This window comes from Lacerta agilis, chromosome 3, assembly GCF_009819535.1.
Source record: "Lacerta agilis isolate rLacAgi1 chromosome 3, rLacAgi1.pri, whole genome shotgun sequence".
NCBI classification, from domain to species: Eukaryota; Metazoa; Chordata; class Lepidosauria; order Squamata; family Lacertidae; genus Lacerta; species Lacerta agilis.
In genome coordinates, this window is record NC_046314.1 from 32587876 (window position 1) to 32613962 (window position 26087).

General features: G+C 41.0%; 1 protein-coding gene across 1 annotated transcript in view; it reads right to left on the reverse strand.

Moving 5' to 3' along the window:
- Window positions 1-26087, reverse strand: part of LOC117044557 (protein eyes shut homolog) — a 74108-nt gene that overhangs the window by 30051 nt on the left and 17970 nt on the right. The window contains exons 5-6 of the mRNA XM_033145375.1: window positions 9460-9713; window positions 3971-4075 (exon numbers count right to left, since the gene is read on the reverse strand). Of these exons, the coding sequence (XP_033001266.1) occupies window positions 3971-4075; window positions 9460-9713 (359 nt within the window). The remainder of the gene's footprint in view (window positions 1-3970; window positions 4076-9459; window positions 9714-26087) is intronic.

Here is a 26087-nt window from a genome sequence, read left to right on the forward strand (position 1 = left end):
GAGAGAAAGAGAGAGAGAGAGAGTGGCACCATAGGAAAGCTGAAAGAGAGAGCAAGCAAATAAGATTTTATTTAGGGAATAAACACCCCCTCCTCTCTAGAAACTGTAGCGGAGAAAGGCACTTCCCTTTGTGAACACACAAATTCAGCTCATAAACTTCTCCTGCCTTACATCTATCTGCAGAACACAGCAGACCTGGGGGAAAGCTGGATTACAATATGGCATCCATCATGCACCCTGGAGGAAACAGGCAATGCAGCGCCACACTGGAATAAAAGATGCTCTGCCCAATTCTGGGTAAGCTAGAGAGGAGCAACTACTGAGGTCCATTCCCTGACCTGAGATGAGTAGTGATTATAGATGTTGTACTGAACCAGAATGCCTCCATGAAACTCTAGCTTGCTAGTGCTACAGATGAATCACAGTGTGGCTCAATGTGTGTGTGAGAAGGAGTGAATGAATAAATGGGAGAAAATAAGAGCTGGCTTCAGTGCGACTCACTTAATGGAAAATCCCAGCAGCCAACAGTTTCTATGTGTGGAGGAAAGATCTATTTGAGGATGCTGTGAGGTGAGAGGTCAAATACAGGATGTAAAGCTACCCCACACTCATCAAGCTGTCCACTTGGCTTTGTTCGTGGTTTGGAGGCACAGTACTAAGGGAAGTTATCTGATCAGCACACAGCAATGGACATGAGTTTACAATGAGGCCAATGCACTGGGCTCAGAGGTTCAGTGGGAGATGCTTGTGGGTTGCAGTGCAAACAAGTCAATGTGAAGAGTTTTCCCTAAAAGTTGAAGGTAACACTTTGCTAAAGCTTGGGATGGTGGAGAAATTTGGCTCAGTTCACATTAATATGCAAATTACCAAATACACACTTTCCCAAACAGCCATCCGTTCACAATTCATCCCAAATTTTGCAGTACACTTCTCAGGCCAAGTAATGTGTGTTAAAAAAAGAGAAAAAAACATATATCAGGATGAAGTGTGCATAGACATCTCTATATATATGTTGGTGGAAATGGAGTACAGAATGGGAAAATTGCTTTGCAGAACTGCATAAAAACACATGTGTTAGGAGAAATCTGTGCTGAATACTCATTAAGACTTTTTTAATGCAAACTGATGTGGAAAGGTGGTGAACTGAAAGGAGTATATAAAGTGAAAGCTGAGAGAAATGGAAATTGACAGATTTGTCCATCCGTACAGCTGTACCCTCTGCATCTTGTAATAGGCACAGCCACTCACCCAAGGCAAGATGAGGCAACTGCCTTGAGTGGCAGGATCCGCAGGGGTACCAGAACCCAGTGTAGATTCCTATTCCCCACTTATTCCTGATGTAGAACTTCACTAACTCCTAGCAGGGAGGGGAGCACCATTTTGTGGTTCACCTCAGGTGCCAAAATGTCTTGGGTCGGCACTATAGGATTATAGTGATCCTGATATGCAAAGTATGAACATTATGTGCTAGAATCTATGAAAGCTGTATGCCAGAATCCCATTTCCACCTGCTTTTTCCTTCTCTTACTCTAAGGAAGATGAGAAAATTAATATTAATAGGGCTCCTTATCTTCTATGAAGTGTATCACACATTCAATGAAAGATAGATGGCCAAGAGAAACGATTTGAGATGTAATAGCATGTGCAGAAAATCAGAGGGGTGTGAAAAGTAAATGAAGCTTTCAAACAGAAGACTCCTCTCCTCTCTCTCTCTCTCTCTCTCTCTATATATATAATTATATATATATGAAATTGCAACACATCCCAAAAGAAATGCAGATTGAAACACAACACAAGGCAGATTAATGCTCCTGCCATCGTCTGGTATAAAAGGATTTCCAAAGAATGAGTTATCCTAGGAAGGGGCATCACATATTAAAAATTCGAAGACTAAGGAAATCGTCCCCCCTACCCTTCCAACATATTCCCATGAATACTCATTTTAAGCTCTCCAACATGGGCAGTGATCAGGGCTGGTGGGAGCTGTATTTCAGTAACACCCGGAGGGCCACAGGTTCCCTATCTCTGCCATGTATCTAAACCCTCCTTTTAATGCTGTGTTAATAATAAGCCAGACAAGCAGAAGGATACATTACAGTATCTGATGGGTCAAACACTCTCCTCTTTCCAGATACCTAAAGAAAGGACCATGTCTAGACATTACAATCTCCCTGTAGTGATGCCCTCCCAGCTGCTTGTCAGTGCATACTATACATCTCTTGTCTCTGAGTTCAATCAGAGTTACTACCAAGTAACTACCCACAACAGGGTGAGCTCCTGTTGTTCGGTCCCTGCTCCTGCCAACCTAGCAGTTTGAAAGCACGTCAAAGTGCAAGTAGATAAATAGGTACTGCTGTGGCAGGAAGGTAAACGGCGTTTCCGTGCGCTGCTCTGGTTCGCCAGAAGCAGCTTAGTCATGCTGGTCACATGACCCGGAATCTGTACGCCGGCTCCCTTGGCCAGTAAAGCAAGTTGAGCGCTGCAACCCCAGAGTCGTCCGCAACTGGACCTAATGGTCAGGGGTATCTTTACATTTACCTAAGTGTGTGTGTGTGTGTGTGTGTGTGTATGTATGTGTGTGTGTGTGTGTGTATATTATATATATATATTATTATATATATATATATATAATTGCACAAACCGCCCCAGGAACACCTGAAATTCACAAGATAACAGAAGACTTTGGAACACCAATTCTGCACTTAAAAGGAGAAGTAAAAAAACAACAACACATTTCTCTCTTCTTTACACAAGCCATCAAACCTCTCAACCACAAAAAATGCACCTTGAAGCCATTTTAATTTATCTCATGCATGCTTGACAAGGCAGAGATACCACTAATTATGCAGAGACTCAAATTGTGCTTTGTAATTTGATATTTAAACTATTTCATGTCAATGCAATTTGTACTAAACTGAATCACTCAAGATGCAGTTCCCCAAACATAAACATGAAAAGACATTTTGCTTGGTGTCTAAATGAGAATTTTTTCTCCAATGTTTCTTCTATGTGTTCTCTATCCAGGGGGTTTATTTTGGGAAGACTGAAAAAGCTGACTGAACCAAACAATAATGCGACTGCTGTTGCTTTGCTGGTCATATTTCATCCCATCTTGAATGTGAATTTGGGGTGGGTGGGGAGCAAGGGATGTTTTAAAAATGTCAATGAAAGACGACTTACTCAGTGTGCTGTCTTAAGACTGTATACACTGTTACTGATACTATGGCAAGGTATTAGGACTGATTTATAGTATTGGTGTTATACAAGTGCTACAAGAGAAATATCGAGGCATCTTCACTTTAGGCAAAATATGGCAAGGCAGTGGCATAGTGTGGGTTGCCAGTGTCCAGGGCCGCACGGAGGGGTTGGTGGGAGAGAGGAAAATGGATGGAGTGCGCATGCACATTGAACTGCCTAATAGCATCTGCACCCCTCTGGAGTTTGCAGCCACAGAGAATGGAAAAGAAGAGCCATTCTGTTGTCTGGACAGGTCACTTCCTGATTTGTATGGAGAAACTGTATTCAATAGAGCCCAGTGACGGAAATGCGTAGCTGTATTCAGGCACCACCCAGTGTTGAAATTTGGTGCCCCCTAACAATTTTGTGCTTGGGGCAACCACCTCCTGCCCCCCTCCCCAGTATGCCACTGCGGCAAGGCACTTTTTCTCCAGAGAGTCTCAATTCTAATTGTACAAAGCAAAGTAAGAACGAAAGATGAATAATATGTTATCAATATGACCAATTTAAGGGTGCGATCCTTTGGTTCCTTGGAAGGCATCCCAGGGACCCAAGAATAGATCAGATCAACCCCAGGGATGTTACAGAAGGAGACTGGATGTCTGAGGTTGATGTGGCAATATGAAAACGTACTGTCGTGGCTTATTTGCACATAAAAAAACTTCATTCTTGCTGACCAGAGTATATCCCACAGCAGCATAAGAAGATATAATGAAAATGTAGCAATCTTTACCAGATGGACAGTTGCATATGAAGCCACTCATAGCATCTTCACAAGTTCCTCCATTCTTGCAGGGCTTGTCTGTACATCTTTCCACAACCATGGAGCATGTTTCTCCTGAATATATAGGTACAGAAAGGAATATTCATCATATTGAATGGTGGTGTTGGTTTTTTTTTAAGTTAAAGAACAATGTTTGCAACACAAAACCACTACTTGGGTGGTTAAAAAAGCTAGCCTTGAGGCATCATACTGAAATTATGAACAATATGAAGAAAATAATATTGGTTATGTTGAAGGAATCAATATGTTGTTTACATAGTGCATTAAAAACTCAGATTCTTTTTCAAAATTGCTATGTGGCTTTGCATTCTTGCTCATAAGAACATAAGAAGAGCCTGCTGGATCAGGCCAATGACCCATCTAGTTCAGCATCCTGTTCTTACAGTGGCCAACCAGATGCCTGTGGGAAACCTGCAAGTAGGATTCAAGTACAAGGGCACACTCCCTTCTTGTAAAGGTAAAGGTAAAGGGACCCCTGACCATTAGGTCCAGTCATGTCTGACTCTGGGGTTGCGGCACTCATCTCGTGTTAATGGCTGAGGGAGCCGGCGTACAGCTTCCGGGTCATGTGGCCAGCATGACTAAGCCGCTTCTGGCGAACCAGAGCAGCGCACGGAAACGCTGTTTACCTTCCCGTCGGAGCAGTACCTATTTATCTACTTGCACTTTGACGTGCTTTCGAACTGCTAGGTGGGCAGAAGCAGGGACCGAGCAACGAGAGCTCACCCCGTCGCGGGGATTCAAACTGCTAACCTTCTGATCGGCAAGCCCTAGGCTGTGGTTTAACCCACAGTGCCACCCGTGTCCCTTCTCACCTCCTGTGGTTCCCAGCAAATTATATTCAGAAGCTTTTCTGCTTCCAGTTTTGGCTTAGCTCCACGTACCACTCAGGGCAGAGTAAAGAAAGCAATTATATTTTTAAAAACCCACTAACATTGCAAACCGATGCACACTTCCTTGCAAGTCCTGTTGAACACGGTGGGATTTACTTCCAAGGAAACACACATAGGAGTGCAATGTTGAGTTGTGTAAGTACATGAATTTCCACATAGCAGCCTGTGTAATGTATGAGCCAAAACTAGATAAATGACCCAATCTACCATCTCCAGTAAGTGGTGGAATCATCAACTTAAACATGAGGCTCCATGCAGTGAGGACCTGGCCAATTCTTTGAATGAGTCAAAGGAAGCTAAGTGAGGTTTCATCTTTGGTAGTCATAATCTATTTAGTTGCATCAGATATGCAACTTCCAAAGCTAGTAATAAAAGCAGATAACGTTTGACAAATATGGAGCCCTTTCATGATTTTAAAATGCATTCATATTCACTTTGACTGTTGTTCTGCCTGTATGTTAGTCTTTGTAAATGGTAGCAACTACAGGCTGTTCTTTTCAATTGAAAAGTACCAAAAATGACCGAAACCACTGTTTTAAAAAGCGTTCAATTATTCGTGAGAGGAACTGGCAAAAAGTAATGAAGTTTCAAAATAAAAACATCAGCCAGAGAACAAGTGGATTTCAACTTTTCCAGTAAAACACTGGATGCAGCACTTCTATGTTTGGAACCAAGCAGTGTGTTTTTTATTCTACTTTAAAGGGGTGCATATCATTCCCTTCTTACAAGAGAAAAAGTACCATGGAAAATTACATCCTATTCATGCTTGGCATTATCACATAATCACAACATTAGGGCAAGCAGGTAGCAGATAGCAAAAAATAAATAAATTCAATCTAAAGCGTAGCTGTCCACATGCATAGCTCAGAATAGATTTTCCTTTGACTTCAGCCAAGATTGGATCAAGAGCTACATTCTATTTATATTTATAACATGTGCCAAGTTCCAGTCCTGTCCGTTTTTCCTTTTTAAATGACTTTTCACATTATATCTGCACATTATCTGCTGATACTAGCTTGGATCCTAACTTTCCTTCTTGAACTGAAAAGACCAAAGAATAAGTTCATGGAACTTGTGCCTCCCCTTACCCAATGCATCAGTGAAATCTGAGAACCAGGTTTGGAAAACCTTTGAAGTGGTGTGGAATATGTTTCTACGTGGGCTTCAAATGAAGTGTGGAGTTGGCAGAAAACACCCTCCTGTATGTGGTCAGAGGAGCAATTTAGCATTCAAGCCATTTTCTTTAGTTGTGTGTGTGCAGGGAGCGTTTTCCTTCAGGGTAACTAAAATTTACCAACAATTCTAGTTGATTTCTTGATTTCTTAATGAACAGTTAGGTTCTATAATTTGAAGACAGTAATGTAAATTCAATCTACCATGTCCCCCCAAAAGAAAGAAAAGAATCAAATGTAGGTTACAATCCTCAAGTACAGTGGAGCAAGGTCTTGACTAAGGTCTATCTGAGCTTAAGAGCACTCACTACTTTATTACCATTGGAATGAAGAAATTGTATCTGGGTCACACTAAAGATCCAGCCTGCTGCATTTCCCTACCCCCACCACAAAACAACAACAGCAGACCCTCCAAGTGCCCCTATTTTCCAGGGGCAGTCCCAGATTTACAGAAGCCGTCCCGGTTTCTGATTTGATCCCAGAATGTCCCACTTTCCCTTAGGATATCCCTATTTTCATTGGAGAAATGTTGGATGGTATGGAGTGATGTGACCCCCGAGCCAAGGAGATAAGTAAATATAATTTTTTTAGTAAACATCTTTATAGGGAGAAAAATATGTTTAATTTTTATTATGTTTTTATATATGTTGGAAGCCCAGAGTGGGCAATCTAGTCAGATGGGTGGGGGAACAACAACAACAACAACAACAACAACAACAACAACGGAATAGGATGTAGCTATTTTCATTGGAGAAATGATAGAGGGCATGTATTAATAATAGTTTGACTTGATCCCCAAAAGTGCACTCCTCCATCGTCTCCAGATGGATGCCAACTAATAATAATACAGTGGTACCTCGAGTTAAAAACACCTCAGGTTACAAACTCCGCTAACCTGGAAGAGTTACCTCGAGTTGAGAACTTTGCCCCAGGATGAGAACGGAAATTGTGTGCTGTGGCGCAGCAGCAGCAAGAGGCCCCATTAGCAAAAAGCACGCCTCTAGTTAAAAACAGTTCCAAGTTAAGAACAGACCTCCGGAACGAATTAATTCATAACTAGGAGTCCCACCATATAGATAGCTAGCTAGATTTTCAAATTATGGACGTTCACCCTCAGAACTCCTTTTTTTTATTCACATTTTATTCATTTAAGGAATTTATATCTGACTTCTTCACTATGTTTCAAAGTGGCTTGAGGGACAGGAATGAAGCATAAAATATTTAAAACATCAAAAGATAGAAAACACTAAACAGGGGTGGCCAGCTCCCAAGCGATTTGATCTACTCCCAGAGTTAAAAAACTGGCAGTGATCTACCCCCTGTTTTGGGGGATTCAGGTCCAATTTGTTGAGGTTTTTTTTTTGGGAGGAGGAATGCCCAGTTTTTTTACGGCGTTCAGGGCAAAAATGTCGAGCTTTTCTTTTTTAGGGGAGTGTTTTGGTGGCAAACCTGTTGAGCTTCCTTTGGGGGAGGGGGTGGGGGGAGTCAGTGGATCTACCAGTGATTCTACCACAGATGTCCAGTGATCTACCGGTAGATCACGATCTACCTGTTAAGACATGCCTGCACTAGAACAACATTAATGGTGTAAGGGCCTCTGAAACAAACTATTTTAGTCTTATGTCTGGAACTTAGAAGGTCAGTCAGGTACCATCACTGCTAACAGGCCCAATGATGCTCAATATGTTCAAACAGCACAGGTTAATCAATCTAACAATGGTGGGCAACACTCCATTTCTTCTACCTCTTCTGAGCCACCAGAAAAGCAGGAATGAGCTTGCCTTGTCTAAAAGAAAGGGAAGATTTGCTTTTCAAAACTCCATAAAGACTAATCATGTTGAACTAAGAAAGGGGTGGGTGGGGGAGAGAAAATTTATCATTTGATTCAAGGTATTTTGGTTTTTGTTCCTCCTGTGGTCATAAAAGACAGATATAATTGAACTCAGAAGCCTAGTCATTGGAAATATCCCAGAATCACAAGCCACACAGGGGGCTGTACCAAAACCAAATTACTTTTGCCACTGAGGCACTAATTAAAATCTTTCAATAAGAGTGTTACCCCTCTGAAACATAATATTTTGTACATTATTTGACATTATAATAACAAAGCAGCACTGGTAACTCAATGCAATTTATTTGTATCTTTCAATTTGTTTCATGGGAACTTTGTGCTTCAATGCAGTGCTTGCTGGGTAGTAAAGATACCCCCCACAACACACACATTCACTTACATAGCATCTCTATAAAACCCCATCACATTGCAGCCAGTGTATCAAATCATGTATTGTTTTAAGTTTCAACTGTGTAATGAAAATGTATTATGTTGGTATTGTTTGTTTGTCATATATTTGAGGCATTATTTTCCCTCTTTGGTTTTGCTCAGCCACTTAACAGCTCCTTCTAAATTTTTAGGCCAATTGGTTAAGCTCTGTTCATTAGTGAAACATGACATTTTGCTCAAGCCCTGTGGATTAATGTGGGTTGTTGTTTTTCTCCTTTACTGGACAAGCTCTGCTAAGTCTTCAGTCCAGGGAGATCCTGTGCTCAGGTTGATAACTGGTATTCAGAAACTACCCTGCATCAGTGGCAACCACATAGTGGAAAATTAGTTAAAATCTGCATATTTTGCTCACCTAAGAAAACCATTTCTAGAACTACTGTTTTTAAGCAGTATGAATCAATACCAAAAGGATGGCCGTCTTCCTCACTTGCAACAAAAAAATGATGAAGAATCTTGTGAGGCCCTGAATTTCAGAGGAAGTTAAACACATAATTCCATTATTTCATGAGGATAGAGTGAAGCAGATATACTTAAATGTGCTTCACTTAAGGTAGGTGTGTCCTAACACAAGTTTGGATAGGCATGAATTCACCTCATAAAATGGAATGCAGCTAGACTCTATGATATTCATTCCCTGAAGAAAACAAAGCAAAACCATGTTCACAGTGGCAGAAATGTGTGCTCTGGTAATAGGTTTTAGGATATTTATTTTGGATAATGGAAAGCTAGGAGGGAATGGTAAATTGTCTGAGATATTGTACCAATTTATTAGCCTGATTCACCTCTTCTTATGCTGGCATTTAAAACAGTGTCTACGGGCTCACCTCTGTTGTTATTGTGCATATTTTCCAATGCCTGAAAATCCAGTCCTCATCTTAATTCTTAAAGTAGACCCAAAATTAAAAAATTGTGGTGGTAGGGAAAAAAAATACAAGACATTAGAGTGAACATTACATTTTCATAGGTATTGAAAAGCTCACACGGAGGCAAATTAAGAAAAATGCCTAATTAAAAATAATGACAATCTGAGCTTAAGTGAAGAAGAAATGGACTATGAAATGTGCCAAATAAAAGGTGAACACTGAAACTTGCCTTTGAAGCCTGCGGCACACTGACATGAGAAGTGGCCAATTAAATCTAAACAGGTGGCCCCATTTTTGCAGGGTGAACTTGAGCATTCATTAGCCTTCACTTCACAGAATGGTCCTTCATAGCCAAGCATGCAGTGGCAGGTGTAATTATTCACATTGGCCAGACAAAAGCCATAGTCTGAGCAGCGGTTCTGAACGCAGGGGTCTAAGCCAAGTTCACAAAATGTCCCAGAATAACCTGGAGGACACACACATCTGAAAAGACACAAAAAGAGAAAAGGAGTCATCAATCCACCTAATTCCAGATAGGAACCATAAATGTTTGATCCAGACTGTTCCCCAAACAATGCTACCAGTCACAACTTTCTGCCAGCATGGAATCCAGAAAGTAGAGCATGTCTGCTCAGATGTGTGCCGAGTGTGTCTGCCAGGTCTCCGCAACATAGAGGCTAACTTTCCATCTCTAATAAGCATCTGCTCTCCAGCTAGACAAGACTAAATTTAAAACACACAGAGACAGTGAGAACATAGGACCACCACCATCTAGAATTTAGGAAGGGAAATAGCTTTGTATGGGGTTGACTTTTTATGTCATCATCTTCCCTCTGTGAATTTGTTGGCTCTTGTAGCTGCAAATGCTTGGCTTCTTCATAGTGGTATTTTTGAATTACATAAACTTGCTTATCAATGGAGGAGAAGAATCCCTGGAGGAAACGTGACATAGAAAAGCAGGATTCTCAGGAGCCTGCTGTGTCTCTGGAGCTACAAAATTGGTTTCATGTGCTCACCTCGGATATTGATTCTCAGCCAGAGGTTGCAGACCTCAGAACACACCAAGGTGGCAGTGGAAGGTACAGGGTACAGAGCAATTCCTGCCACTCCCCAGAGAAGGAACTGCCAAGTGGGCAGTTTAACTTTCACCAGAACAAAATATTGAAGAGAAGGCAATTTTCATTGGGACCATGGATTGTGTGCGTGTGTGGTGGGGAAAGATTAAATGTTCCCACCCCAACTCCGGATGCCACCACTGTAATAATTGGGGGAGGAGAGCCAAGGAACAAATACAAAGACGATGCTATTTGAAAGTGGAAGGTTTGAAGTGAGAAAAAGACAAAATAGAAGAAAATGCCCAAAGTAGGAATAGAGAAATATCTTCAACACAAGCACCACAAACAAACGAGCAGCCTGAGATCCCCATTCCCTTCCAACCCAGTCTACAGCTTAGAAAATGGCTAGAGCAATCTACTCAGCCACCACAGTGCATAGAGACAGTCAGTTAGGTCATGTATCCACGGTAGTGACCAGAGGAGGAATGACTGCTGGGAGGAATGCAGAAAGAAGAAACACCATGGTGACCTGCATCAACTCAACTGGGCACCTTCATCTGACCCAGCTGCAACAAAGCATGTCTCTCCCGTATTGGTCTCCACACTCACAGCAGGCACTTGAACTCTCCAATGGTTTGACTTCACCCCTGAAGGCACATTCTTCCATTGTCTCCCAAGACAGACGGATGCCAACCAATCTACTCAGTCCAATAGTAGCATGATGGTCATGGCCAACAGCTGTGTCACTGAATGTAGAAAAATCCATTGTTTTCTAAGTTTTTTTTGGGGGGGGGGCGAGGCAGGAATGGAGTCTGAAAAGGGCTAACATGTTTTGTTTATAGCTTCATGCAGATAACCCATTAAAAAGTGAGAGAACAAATGGTGGTTATGCTACAATATGCTACAAAACCCTTTTGAAAGTAGCCAAACAGTGCGTTTTGGAGTTATACTAAATCATGGACCTCTTTCAGCAAGAGGAGCAGACAAAAAATGGCATTATTTTCTTGTTGAAAATCCCACCCCTCAGTCCCTCATCATGTCAAGTTCATTCCTGAAGGAGAGCACAGACAAACAAACAAACAAGTCCCCCTCCGATACCCTTAATGTATTCTACTGTTTTTGATAGCCTAAATATTTGATTTTTTAATTAATTGCCAGAAGTTCTTAATTATGCCCTTATAATCCCTGGGAGAGTTTATTTAAAGACCACAATGTTTTTTTTGACATTTGGTTTGCACTCCCCGGTTGCAAAAGTAAAGAAAGAACATCAATCCTGTTATAAGTATCATATTTCTAAATTCACGAGTGCTTGCAGAAATCTGGAGGAAAGTCAAGCTGGTATCAGAAATGGATGCCTTTGCTCTCCCCAGAGTTATCATAATAATTGGAAACCTTTCAGCTTACTACAGAAGGTCTGCTGCCCTCCTTTCATTTAGCTCAGTTAGTCCCTCCATTTTACAATATTGGTTTGAAAGAAAGAGCCTTGTTCATCCCCCTTGATTGTTGAACATTTGCTTAGCCAATCTGTTAAATGTAGATGACTGCTTTGTCAAATATGCACTAGCTACTAATTATTTCCTGTATGTAAAACATGATTAGGAGAAAGCATTATAAACAGTAGGTTCTCTGTACCACGTGTGACTGAAAATCGCTGATATATGTGTTCCCTCTTGTAATTAACATTTACTGTGTATAATCTGCAATCTAATAGTACTGAAACAGTCTTTGTTCAATGAGTACTTGATCCACACATACAGTAATGCAAACAGTGGAATTTTTAATCCCACTGATGGAAAAGGATGTTTATTTTCTTTTAAGTGACATGCATCTGCAGCTAATGAATTCATGTTACAATACTATCCTGATAATGAAATCTGTTCTCTGTGTATTTCACCTGTCAACAACAGAGCAAAATTCTCCAGAGCCAAACCTACCTCAACTGAATATATTCCGTTTTATGGACTAATCAAATATTTATTTTTCTAACTATACAAAAAGCAATAGAGCATATCCTTGGCCTGTTATAGTTACATCAATCCTCAAAAAACACCCAAAGCCATTTTTTGCTTCTTTACACTTACAGCTTTCCCCATCCCACAGAATCACCTTGCTCTTTCCCATAACAAGCCAACAAATCAGCAAAACAGAATAGAATTTCATTTTGTACACTAACATTTACCAACAATTTCCCCAGATGAATCCTATGCATTTTGACGCCGATGTAAGGCCACTTTGGTTTAATGTGGCTTACTCCTAGGTAAGTGGGTAAATGATTGCTGCCTTAATCTCATGTCTGAAAGTATAATATTTACTCAAATGTCTATAGGAGAGGAAGCTTCATAATTTGGGAGCAGCCACCGAGGCCGCCTATCTTTGTCTACTTGATGACTTGATTCATGGATGGTATTTTTAGGAAGGCAAGCTGAGTGAGTACCAAGACCACCATCCAGCAAAAGGAGGGAGCAGAAGCTATTATATAATCAACCTAACTCATTTAAAGCTTTATAGGAACACTAGTGGACCTTAGGATCTCAAATTTCTCCTGTGTGACGCCAAAATTCAGTGCCCACTGCCTTTCAAAATCATAGCTGCAGCACCTACAAGGCTTGGTGCCCAGTGCAACCAAACCGGTCATGTTCCCCCAAATCCGCCTCCGATAGGAAGATAGGAAACTGCTCCATCAGCGGTTTTCATTCAAGGTTCTGTGAGCATCTCCCACACCAGTTCTGTTAACTCTTAAGCACATTCCTTATTGCCAGTTCAACTACTTAGTGCCGTTTTTTCTCTTGTTTTCTTTAAATATAACTTTGTATGTTGTAGTGGTGGTGAAGACCGAGACAGGTAGTAGGAAAAATAGAGGGGGTTGGAATAGTGCAGGATATTACAGGTGTCCCTAAACCGAAGAAAAGGTTGAAAACCAATGTCCTAGAATACTGATTTGGATATGGCTGAGTGAGCAGCCTCAAAGCGAACTGGGTCGTTCAAGTGTTCAATTCAAATGCACAGATACAGAGAAAGATAGAAAAATGCAAGTGTTTGTGTGTTAAAATATGCTTGAAGGGCCCAGTTCCCTCCACTGCTTGTTATCCTGTTCCTGTCTCCAAGGGGGGAAACATCACGGGGGGGGGGGCAGGATAAAGTAGCAGGGAATTGATGCAGCTCCACAGAAGGCCTTTCCCCCCTCCATTGACTATGGGAAGTGAAGATGATGGCAGCAGAGTGACAATTGCACTTCAACCGCCATAATTCCTGCAGGAAAAGCCTGCTGCCAACATTTCTGCTTTTACAGCATCTTCACTTTCCAAGACGGTGGGGGACAAAATTTGAGAATTCGAACAGTGGTGCTCACCCTGAAGAGAAACAAGCCATAGCAAAAATTGGAGCAATAGTGCAATGTACTTTCATGCCCCTCTTGGGAAGTGGGTTTCTTAATTCTGCACAAGTTGAAACTTTCAGTTTTCAAGAGCAGCAGCCTTGAGTTTAGCATTCAAGCCTCTGGCTCACGTAACCTGGGGCCAGCTTTCATCCAACATCTTTGATGAGTTTTCCAACCCATTCCCAAATGGCACTCCTCTTCACCCAAGACCTGGAAAATGAGACATGACCTTGAGGAGTGACCACCCATGTTTGAAAGCCTAAGCTGCCTGCTCCAAAACCTCTTTTCCCTCTCAAAGTAGCCTCTCAAGCAAATCTTTCCTACATTCAGCTAAAACTTTTGGGATAAACAAGATCCTTACTCAAACTTACCCAGTGCTCACCTCCCTTCACAACAGGACCATAATGCTCATCTTCTAAGTCTTCAACTCACTCTCATCTTAACCAAGGTTTAGCTTGTATCTGTTGGGACTATATACGATTTTCAAAAATTGTTCTACGTTCAATATTTTCAAAGTTCTTTTTGTTATCATCTATAACAAAACAGGTAACTGAAGCATCTAACTGTGACCTATCTTCAGTGTTACGTTCCCTTTCCAGCTAGCCAGCCTCTTTGTCTTTACTTTCTTGTGATACAGAATGCATTTATAATAAAGATAAATACGCAATAATAAATAACACAATATTGCTTGCAATCTGACTGTGTTTGCCTAAGCAGTGTCTCATCTCCTGGAATGGCCTCTCCAGTGTGTTGACCCACCTAATTTAGCTAGCTACACGCATGTAACCACCGTTGTAGGGAACCCTTGGGGAGGCAAACATATTTATCAGGCTGTACTGAGCAGGGGCCTTATTTCCATATAGCAAACTGGAATAGAGACCCCTGGTAATAATCTTGGCTCTGGATCTCTGTGCTGTATGTATGTTAAATGTGCTATTTCCTGAGTCCTGAATAATATTCCTCTATTAAATACTGCTTTGAAGGATGCTGAGCAATTTTAAACTCTATGTAAAAGATGTATATCTATCAAGTGATTAGACGCCTGCTCTTCTAGGGGAAATAATCATGTTGGTCTCTAATGAACATGACCTTGCATTAATGTCCTAAATCTTTCTAGCAGCAGTATACTAAATGCACTATTAAAAGCTTTGAGACACAGGTTAATTTGCTATTCAACTTTGCTGCAAGGTTAAACTTAAAACAGCTCTTCTCACAGATTTTAGAAACACCAGTAGGAGTTTAAAAATAAATAAATTGTGGCTTTTAAAAATAATTTTAAAAAGCTTTCTCTAGAAGCGCTAGTTATAGGATATCTGCACTTTACTTAACAATAGCAAGAGAAGCAGTGTGTTTTAATGAACAGAGTTTGGTGCTTAGGCTGAAGAGATGTGGGCTTAAAGTCCCACTCAGGCAAATAATTAACCAGATGACTTTGGGCCAGCCATTATCTCTTGGAGGGATCTGCCTCAAGGGGTTCTTTAGAATAGTATCTTCCTGGAGGAGGGGAGGGATTTATCATTTTGTTAAATAAATATCCCTGTACTGTATCCAGAGAGACAGCATTCTGTTGTCAGGTCTATGATTCTGGCATTCCACACAGTGATAAGCTCTTTGGGAAGAATTTATACAGGAGATGAACTTGCCTTTTTTAAAAAAAGAATCTCCTTTGCAAATATTGATGATGATATGCTAATATTCTTGGAATGTACCATATTCAGCATTGGCATTTGACATCTGGAGACTTTGCAGTAGCAACCAATACCTGACAGTATCTGACAGCTGACACGTAGTAATAGCTATCATTAGCTGACACCTAGGCAGCAACATTTGACAGCTCACTTGCAATAGTCATCATTATCCAACATGTACCTGTCAACATTTGATGGTACCATACAGCTGGCATTCAGCAGCTATCCATTTCTGACAGTATCAGGTGTACAGCAGTGAATATTTGACAATCATTGACAGCTGACAAGTGACAGGTGTCCTCAGTTGACAGTATCAGATGTGCAGCAAACAGTATCTGACTATCTGACAGCTGACATGCAGTTGCATCTGGAATTTGACAACAGACTTGCAACAGAGTTTAGTAAATGTTATATTGACTTTGCTCACTCATTTAAGTAAATCATTATACTAGTATAAAATTTCTCAGCAAGAGTGATATAGTTCACCTGCCCTTTAGATGGATCTAGAGATTTTGGATGGGAGTTGCCCAGTTTTGTTTCTCTACGTGGCAACTTTAACCCATCCAATACTTAGGAGTTACTTTATATGTGTGCAACAAACCTTCTGGAGCAGAAACAGAATTTCCCAACATTTCAATATCTGTCAAATTCAGATTTTGGGGTGGGGTGGGGTGGGGGAATAGACTTTGACATCCACTTTTCATTCTAAAACTTGATTGTCACTTTTTGAGGCCAAATTGTCAAAATCCAAATTTTGAAGTCTGCATATTCATCAGGTATCAATCCTTTTCAAAAATGCCCTGCCATCATGTTTAAGGATCTAGTAACTCTTTGACAGCAAATGAACTTTGATAGTGACCACACACACACACACACACACACTGTATGGGGAAACAATGTGGCAAAAAATAGACATTAGGTATATCTTTTGCAACCTCAAAGTGTTAACCCAAATCCCACTCCTTTTTTTTTCATTGTACATGTTCCAATTATCTTAAATAGGAATGCAGATTAACAAGTACTGTACACCCTGCCCCAATGACTTAGAACCAAAGTTCTGGTGTGTGGAAGCCTATCCACAGGCTGCTCCTGCAGACTGACATTTATGCGGGAGGCTAGTCTTTTATGATTTCTCCTTCTCCACCAGCCGCCTAGTCCATTAAAATTGGGGCCCAAGTGCTTGTACATTTGAAAGGCAAGACAGCTAATTCCGAACACAATTTATGGCATGTCAATTCAGCTGGCTTCTTCACCCAATCCTAGTCCTCCCCTCATTTTGAGAAAACAGCATGTTGCCTTCAATATACAGCCATAAGAATCAAGCAGCATCATATCATTTAAAACCAGCTAAGCTATAAAACCACTTAAAACTACCATTTAGATACCCAGGAGATCAGTAAAAAATCAACAGGACCACAGCACTTATTTTGAAAACGCAACCTGAAATAAATACATCTTTAGTGCCCCACCTCAAGGCCTGTAAAGAAATGAAAGGTGGGGAGCTACAGAAACTGAGGGCACTTGAAACATATATAACGCTTTTTCAATACCTTGGGTACATTCAGAGATGGAGATTATTGTGTTAGTTTTCCTGGTTACAATGCTAGTGCTTCTGTCCCAGTGTGGTGTGGTGAGACACAACAGTGGACATCATAGGCCATGTCACATCTTTATGTATCCATTCCCTCACGATTCAACCATGAAAACAGTGGGAAATAACCATATGCCAGAATATCACCCCAGATTTAATCGTATGGGTGGCAGTGGCATCATCTTGTGGGAAAATTACAGCACAAACCTCCCATGATATTCTGGGTTAACAGGGTCGCAAACAGGTGGCCCCTCCCAATCAATTAACACATGAATGTGTGCTCCACTTCCAGTAGGTCCCATTGTATTTCCAGAAGTGGCCCTTACATTGGGTGCAAGACCACATGAAACAGCAAAATTATCAGGTAAAGAAACACCAGGAAAACGACAAAGTGCTGTCTGAACGCAGCTCCCTTTCCCCCCTTTCTTTTGAACAATGACATATATCTAACAGGGTCAGGAACCCTGAATCAGCAGCAGAAGCAGGGGTGATATTGGGGAGAATCTGTGCATCGACAGTGAAGCAAAGCTCCCACAAGGTGTGACAAGGCGGGTCAGGAACCATAGAGAGTGCTACAAGGCACTTCATAACAACAACAACAAAATATCTGCACAAAGTGCATATGAAATTGTGCCATACCAGGAAAAATAATAATTTCTCACTCCCTCATCACAAAGCAGTGTGAGAGAATGACGACACTTTTCAGAAATGAAATTTACAATATACAAGGGAAGCATGTTGAAAAGGGGAATGAGAGAACTCCTTTGGGACTCATTTTGAGGGGAATCAGTGGTTTGGAGGAGGGATTAATACAAACAAATTAGCAAAAAAATAGTTGGGGAAAAGCATTTTGTTTAATATTTTTTGGCAAAAATCCCTGAGCAGTTTATAGAAATTATAAAATCAAAATAAATGAAATACAAATGAAGATCAGACTACAATAAATGCAGTTAACATCCAGCATTTACATATGAGCCAACTCCTGGTCCCCATAAAATATTTGAGAGGACTGTGCTCCCCCAAAGTTGATGGGCATTGTCATTCAAATAGTGTGTGCGTGCATCATGCCATGTGATCATTTATGTGGGGTGGTGCTTATCTGCCCCCACCCCCAGTATTTTATTCAAGCTGGCACCACTGATCATTTAAGTCAGCAACAGAATAGGATAACTCAGTTCAAATTTAAAGGTGCATAGCGTGAAAGTCCTATTTGTCTGCATTTGGGAAGGTTCGTTACTCAGGAATACTGCTCTCAAGTCTGCAATTTTCAGACCAATTATCCACAAAACGCTATGGGAGATTCAGCAATTTCCCTCCCTCCACTTCTTTTACACACTCCAAATTGTGATGACAACTCTTGCAAGAAAAATCACTACAGATATTCTGAAACTTGGCAGGGTTCATACCCTCAGAAGGGGTGGCCCCAGCTGCAAGTGTTATTCATTTCCGTCAAAGGGGAAATAACTGCCATTTTAAAAATATTTCACTGGTGAAGGTGAGGTAACCAAGCAGATCCCAAAACTCCTTGCAGAAAAACTAGTGCAGCTATTGATATGAAATTTGTCAGGCCTTGTACCCTCAGAGGATTCTATCCAATTTCCCTTCAAAATAGCAATAATAACAACAAAAGATTAGAGAAGTTATCTTTTTCTAAAACATCGAGGTGTCCAGCCCTCAAAGCTCCAACAAGCCTCAGAGGAGAATCCTCCTCATCCAAACCCTAACACATATATAATAAATAAAAACCTAACCACTACACAAAGCCACCATGAATAATGTCACTTCTAGGGCAACCAGATACTACCTAACACATTATGCTTGTCTATAGCCCTCATTTGGCATGAAAGCATAGCTGTCAACCCTCCCTGCTGTTTCCCAATGCTATAATAAGGGAATTTCCTGCAAAAAAAGGGAAAGGTTGACAGCTATGCATGAAAAATGGGACAGAAAATAAGAGAAAGAATAGAAAAAAAATACTTTACAGTCCTGATATTTTTGTCATGCAAGGTGTTTTCAGTGGAGGAATATGTAAGTGGCAGAGAGGTGTGGGGGAGAATTACAACACATTCATTACTGCATTGCACCTTTCCTGGCATGCATCGGTAATTGGGTCAAAATCACAGCTTGGATTACATTGCTAACACATTTGGCAGTCGTTTGTGTGAACATTTGTGTTAGCTGATGTTTATGTGTCAGAAGGCAAGCTGCTTTATTTTAAATATGGATCACCAGAAGGATATATAAAACACACCTTATGGCTATGCCCACGGTCTGGTTTATGCACTGCCTGTGCAAGAACAGAAGCACATCACATAGCTCATCTTAAAGTGTAGCCATTGTTCCTTGAATGCACTAAAAATACACCCTATTTTTCACACTTAATGGGTTTCATAGATATTATCTGATTTTCATCACTGATCTCCTCTTTGTTGGAGGAAAAGAAAGCATGGCTTTACCTGGCAAACAAATCAGGGTGAGTCCAACTGGTGGCCCCTTGTGTTTGTATCTTATGCCAATCACCTCCTTCCATCTCTGCTTGGATAGTGGTTTGCATTCCTAAACCTGTCCTGGACTGGGTGGGCCGGTGGAATCTCTTGACATTCGTAGCATGGCCTTTATGTTTTCTTTCAACTGAATTTTATTTACTCATTTACTTATACATTATGAAAATGTTGCTTTTGAAAGTTGCATGACAAACTCCAACCCCCCCCCCCCCAATTTCACATACTTGCATCCAGGGATGATAGATTGCATTTACCCAGCTGGTCTATAATGCCGTTTCCCCCAAGTCTTCTATCATGAAAATAATACTGGGCTGTCACAGGCATTGATTAGAATATTCAGGATGGATAAATGTGACTCTTTTTACTTCTGTGACTTTTGCAAACAAATAAACAAACACCACTCCAACACAACTATAGATATTGTTTGCTTTTTTATCTCAAAGACCACCTGAGAGTCTTTGTTGAGAAACTGTGTACACCAAGCCTGACAACAGAAAATACAACCATTGTTTGAAACACCGAGAAAGCACTGGTCAGGTCAACATCTTCATCTATAACGTAGAGTGATAGTGTGGTCTCGGGGAACTTTGCCAGTTTTGATTTCTCCTGTTTTGTTACCATGGGAGGTTAATGGGGATCAGAACACGAACATATCCTGCTTGACCTTGCTTTGGCATTTAAGGGCTTCTGTGCACTGACGCCTTACTGCACACATTTATCTCATCTTAATGGGATGGCAATGGAAATCTCACCTGTGGACCCAGCACAAAAACAGAGCTTGGCATCGGTGCACAAAGGAAATCTGGGCCAGATTTAAGAAGGGTGAAATTATAGTGTTTCAGCTGACAATGCAATGCAACAAAAGATGTTCACATCAGGAAGGCTCAGTACCTGAAAACAGCAGAGGGCTCGAATGTATAACATAAGGGGGTAATATCTGCTTCTTTCACTAGCAGTAGTAATCCAAGAAATTGCATCGCATGCCTGTGAATTGCCAAATGTGTAGAAAAATGTGTTTTCCCCCTCCCACAGCAGAATCCTATTCCTATTACTACTGCTGCTGAAAGAATGTGCAATGAAACAGTAGAAGTACCATATACAATCCTGTTGCGCTGCTCTAATGCACTCTCATACTCCAACAGATGCACAGGCAGCAAAACGTTAGCAAGCTTTGCACAAACCTGGAATGTCAGGGACCTGGAACAAGCATTAAGATAATCCTCAGAGCCCTTTTCAGAGTCCTTTAACTGTAAGAAGTGAAGAGGTTGGCAAAGTGAAGAGACAGAGCCTTCTTGGTTATGGCACCCTGGCTTTGGCATTTTCTCCCGAGCAAGTCTTACTTGGCAGTGAGTCTGACCTTTTCAGTACCAAGCCCCTTTCATTTGTCCAAGCCTTTTTGATCTGTCAGTTTTAATTCTGGTTTAATACCAAGATGCAGTGGGCTCCATTGTTGGATATAATGTAATTTTAAAATGTTCTGGATTGAAGAGAGGGACATCAAAAGCAATAACTAAATAATAAATCAATAGATATATGAATAAAATACAAGGCACAGCAGTGATACTACAACCATTAACTCTGTAGCAGCACAAAGTCACATCTGTGCCCAGAAATGGGAAGATTGGGACACTTGGGAGCTTTGGGGGCTCCTCTGATTATATATAGCTAAGCCAGTGGTTTTAGCAGAGCTTGTAAATTGTGCAGTATCAAAATCCTGGTAAGCTCTAGGTCTGGCTCATTGCACTGTGAGCGGAGCCATTCCAGAAACATGCAACACTGACTGTGGATAGCACCTAACACTTTGGACAGAGCAATCAATTTTAGTAATCAGGCATTCAGTTGATCAAGTGACAATGAATTAGGGTGTACTTATCAAGGTCAAAAATATAATGAGGAAGGTGCAAAATCTGAAAGGTTACCCATAGCAGCAAAAATGTATTGTTTGGAGTTTTTGTTTGTATCCCTCTTCCCATTAAATCAGCATAATATGCAACATTAAGAACTGTGTTAACATAATTGAATGTTCTTTTTTCCCCCTTCAGGTTGCTGATGAAATTAAATTATACATACTGAATAAGAAGTTCGATCGAAAAGGCCAAGGCAGCTGAGAAATGAGTAGGACATTCACGCTTCGTTAGAAACAGAATCCATCTTCCTCAGTGAGAAAAACTTTCCTGTACTACTTTCTGAGAACATATCTCAAAACCCAATTGGGTGTTGCAACTTAGGGAGCTGCTTCTTACCAAGTCAGAAGAATGCTTGATCTCCCTATTGTTTACACAGATGGGCAGCAGCTCTTCAGGGTTTCAGAGAGTGTTGAGATTTCCTGCCTATAAAGCATGTGCTCTGCTGCTGAGCTAAGGCTCTTTCCAACTCCAGAATGAGTGAGTACTTTCAGTGTTTAAGCCTATCATTTTAATTTAGCTGTAATAATTGTAAAGCACAAGCGTTACCATAACACTCCGAAAGGCAGGAGTGTTATCCCAACTCCTACTTGTGTCCAAGAAGGAGGGGGCAGGGATTTCTCAGGCAGCGCGATGCCTCCCTTCTTATCGGAGCAGTCCCAATCCCATTCCTACTTGCATGCAAGCAGGAGAGGGCAGGAGGCTTCCCGTTGCCTAACTGAGAGATCCCTGCCCCCTCCTGCTTGCATGCAATCTCTGATAGGCAGTGTGAAGCCTCCCTTCACAGCTGAGAGATCCCCGCCCCGTTCCTGCTTGCACGCAAGTAGGAGTTGGGAGGCTGCTCAGATAGGCAGCATGAAGCCTCCCTTCACAGCTTAGTTGCTGGGGTTAGGGATGGTGGAGGCAGCCCAGAAGCTGCATCTTAGAGCCCCCTGCTCCACCAACATATGGGGACTTCCAAGCAGCTCCTGAAGCCAGCCAAAGCCAAGTGTCCCAGGCTGCTGAGACTGCCACTGCTGCAGCCAGGGACATTAGATGAAATCCGGGGACATTCCAGGGATGGAATTTTTCCGGGGAATTATTCGCAAATCCGGGGACTGTCCCCGGGAAACGGGGATGTCTGGTAACCCTAGTCTAACCAAGCATCCGTGCCTTATGAGTCAGTTGACCCTTCTGAGGAGTGCTTCCTGGTTCTGCAGAATATCCTGAACCTATGACCTTTATGTTTCTGGGTTTGTTTCCTGTCTAATACCTTTCCCATACGACAACTCCTTGGACTCAGATGGTTAATTGCCTCCTTTTCCGGTGAGGAAATGCTATTTCGCCTGCTTTCTACATGTGCCTGTGTTTCTTGCGCAAACTGACTTCTCACCCTCCCACTCTCTGCTGACTCCTTATCATCATTCCATTCTGTGCCAGAGAGAGGGGGAGGGGGACTGCTTACTGACTCATGCTGTGTTTCTCTACTTGGGGCAGATGTGTTCATGACAGTGGTGATGTATCAAGGATTATGTTGCAGTATAAAGAACAGTGAATGAGGAAAACATAGTTTGTACCAAATAGGCCACACAAAAAGTATTGAGGACGAGCTTGTGTACAAACAGAGGAACTCCTCTGGATTTGGGCCTTTCACACACAATGTCATTCTCACATTCTTTCCTGTTTTAACTAATGACCAACCCCACTTTTGTCATAGCTTTGCTAGTCCTGCCCCAACTCATATGTACTTTGTGGAATGACCCAAAGAGAAAACAGAAAGCATTGTGATTTTATGCAATTCCTATAGACATGCACTGGGGAACAAATCCAACTGAAGTCAGTGGAACTTATGCTCAGGATATGCTTACACTCTTGGATTGTTCATTATGACTTATACAAGCAGATATGCCTGATTCTGTCAAGGACAAAAATAGGACAAAGAGGGAAATTAGACTCAGCAACAAAGGGAGAAATTAAACAAAGCCCTAGACTTCAGTCTTGTATCACCGAACTCAATAAATCTCACCGAACTCAACAGGCCTTATTTATGAGTAGACGGGTACAGGCAATTAATTCACACATTTAATAGGAAATGTATTCACCATTGGGAGATTTTTTTTTCCATTTTCAACCAGTTATATTAAAGCTTCCTAGGCACATATACAGACCCCCCTCTCTGTAGAACAGATACTCGTCAATATGAAAAATCTGCATATAACTTCATGGTTTAGGTTGTCTTCAAAAGAACTGTGCTCTTGGATCAGTCAAAGTTGACAGATGGAGGATACAGGGCTTTATCTGTGATGTGGGCATTCATTTCCAAACAAACTAAGTGAATAGTAATCTTCATCTTCTAAAGACTGAACCAGAAGTAATTAGTTTCTAATCATGTCATTGTCAAAGGCTTTGAGGCACAATCCACCAAGAATTTGTCCTATACAAGCCCCAGTGGAATGCACAGGAGCCTTGGTAGATTTGTGTTGCTTTACCAGCTAATTATATCCGACGTCATCTAGTCTCTCAAAACAGTTTAGAATACCTGAAGGACCAGCAGCTCACTGGCATGCTACTTCATATTTTGTGTTTTGTGCTAGCAAGTGATTGAGCACAACATCACAAGCTATTTAGACTGGCACATAGAATTTGTCTCTTGCATGTAGCTGATTTTTCATGTTAACCACTGGGTGGGGAATGCTGGTTGCTTGCACAAATTAAGTATTTCTATCAGGTGTTTTTATTTATTTAGATAATTAACAGCATGGCTTTCAATTAGAGACTCTCAAAATGAGGAACAGCAATTAAAACTTTGAATGATACAAGGGTTAAAATATAATTGAAATGAAATGCAATGCCAATAAAACTACTTGAGCAGATGCAACAAATGAAATGTTCAGGAGTCAACAGAATTATGTGGAAGCAAATAAGTCACAGGACACCTATGCAAAACAATGTTTGGTGCCATTTACAAAGCCCGAGTTCCTGAATCTAGCAAACTTCAAGTGGCAATGGATTCCTCATCCTAGGGGCCACCACAGAATAGCTCTTCTCTCTGTAGCAGCCGTTGCTTAATAAATAGTGGGATCTGCCCAAACATTATTGTAGTAGTTCAATCTTAATTAGCAAAAAGGCCCATGGCTTCTGTTAGAGTTCTGCTAAGATCTCAAGAATTAAAATGAAGGCTGCTAGTTTAGCAAAGCCTTTATACAAATTTATGGTTTGACAACACTTAGAATGCTGTAAACAGTTCTGATCACCACATCTTTTAGTTAAGGTGGAGGGGAAAGGTTGTGTAAGATGGGAAATGGTGTGAAAAGAGCAGAAAACAATACATTTTCTTCTTACACTTGCCGTACTAGAAATCTGGTTTATCTAATGAAGCTGAATGGTGGGAGATTAGTCAGGACATACAACAGGACATACTTCTCCACACAGCACATATTTATTATTTTTTGTTGTTGTTATTATGTGTATTTTAATAGATTTTAAAAATATATTGTTTTAATTATATTCATACTTAATTACTGTACCTCTTAATGCTTTGAGCTTTTTTCTATTTTATCTGTGTTTTGCATTTTTATCTGTAAGCTGCCCTGAGTCCTGGTCTGGGGAAAAGGCAGAACATTAATATTAATATTAATATAAATATTAATAACAATGGCCACCAACTTTGATGGCCTTAAAAGAGGATTATATCAATTAATTGTAGGTAAGGCTATCAATAGTTATTACAGCTATATATTACCCCCTGTGTCAGAGGCAAGTATGACTCTGAATACCAATTGGTGAGAAACATAAGAAGGAAAGAGCTATTGAACTCAGGTCCTGCATTCCCATGGGGTAATTAATTGCCATTGTACACAAACAGGTTTTCTTAAAAGTGGCTGACATGCAGTATATTTGAAACAAATTAGCACTATTCTTGCTTCCACTGAAAGGCAGCTGGAAAAAAAAGGTTGGTGGGTTTGAAGCAGTAGAATGAGTTCAGATTCTTTCCCCAATTGGTTTAGTTGCAATCTGTCAATATTTCATTTTGTGACAATTCCTCTACTCGACCAGAGCAGCATCACAGCTTGATATCATATGCATACATGGTGTTGCTCTTGCACAATGAAGGCTATATACTACAACCAGGATTAGAAGCAGCATGTCTCTGAATACCAATTGCTGACACTCGGCAGGAGAAGGCTGTTGCCTTCATGTCCTGCTTGTAGACTTCTCATAGGCATCTGGTTGGCCATTGGGAAAAATCAGATGCTGGACTAGACAGGTCTCTGGTCTGTTCCAGTAGGACTCTTCTTGAACTTAGTTTGAACCGATTCATTGAACGCCCTGTGTTTGACCTGGGTACATGCTGCATCAGTAGGAATGTTAAGTATTGGTACATATATTACAGCATCTTTCACTTTATAAATAGAGCTTGGGTCAGTGCAGCACTTTCCTTAGCTATAGGCTACCCAGTATAAAACACAGATTTAAAAATCCATGAAATGAGGATCATCAGGTGTATAACAGAGCAGTATTCTTATATATCTTACCTCCGTCATAATTTCTTTCAGTTTAATGCCAGGGTAAGCATTACCTTATCCATACCCTGTCCGCTTTCTAATGGTAGGTTTCCCCTCATAGACAGATGCACTCAATTTGTGACACAGGGTTGTCATATTTTGAGTTTTTCACTCTTGCTTTGCCATTGGCATCTTGTGTACGTTGGGCAAAATTGTATACAAATATATGTATAATGAGAGAAAATCACAGTAAAA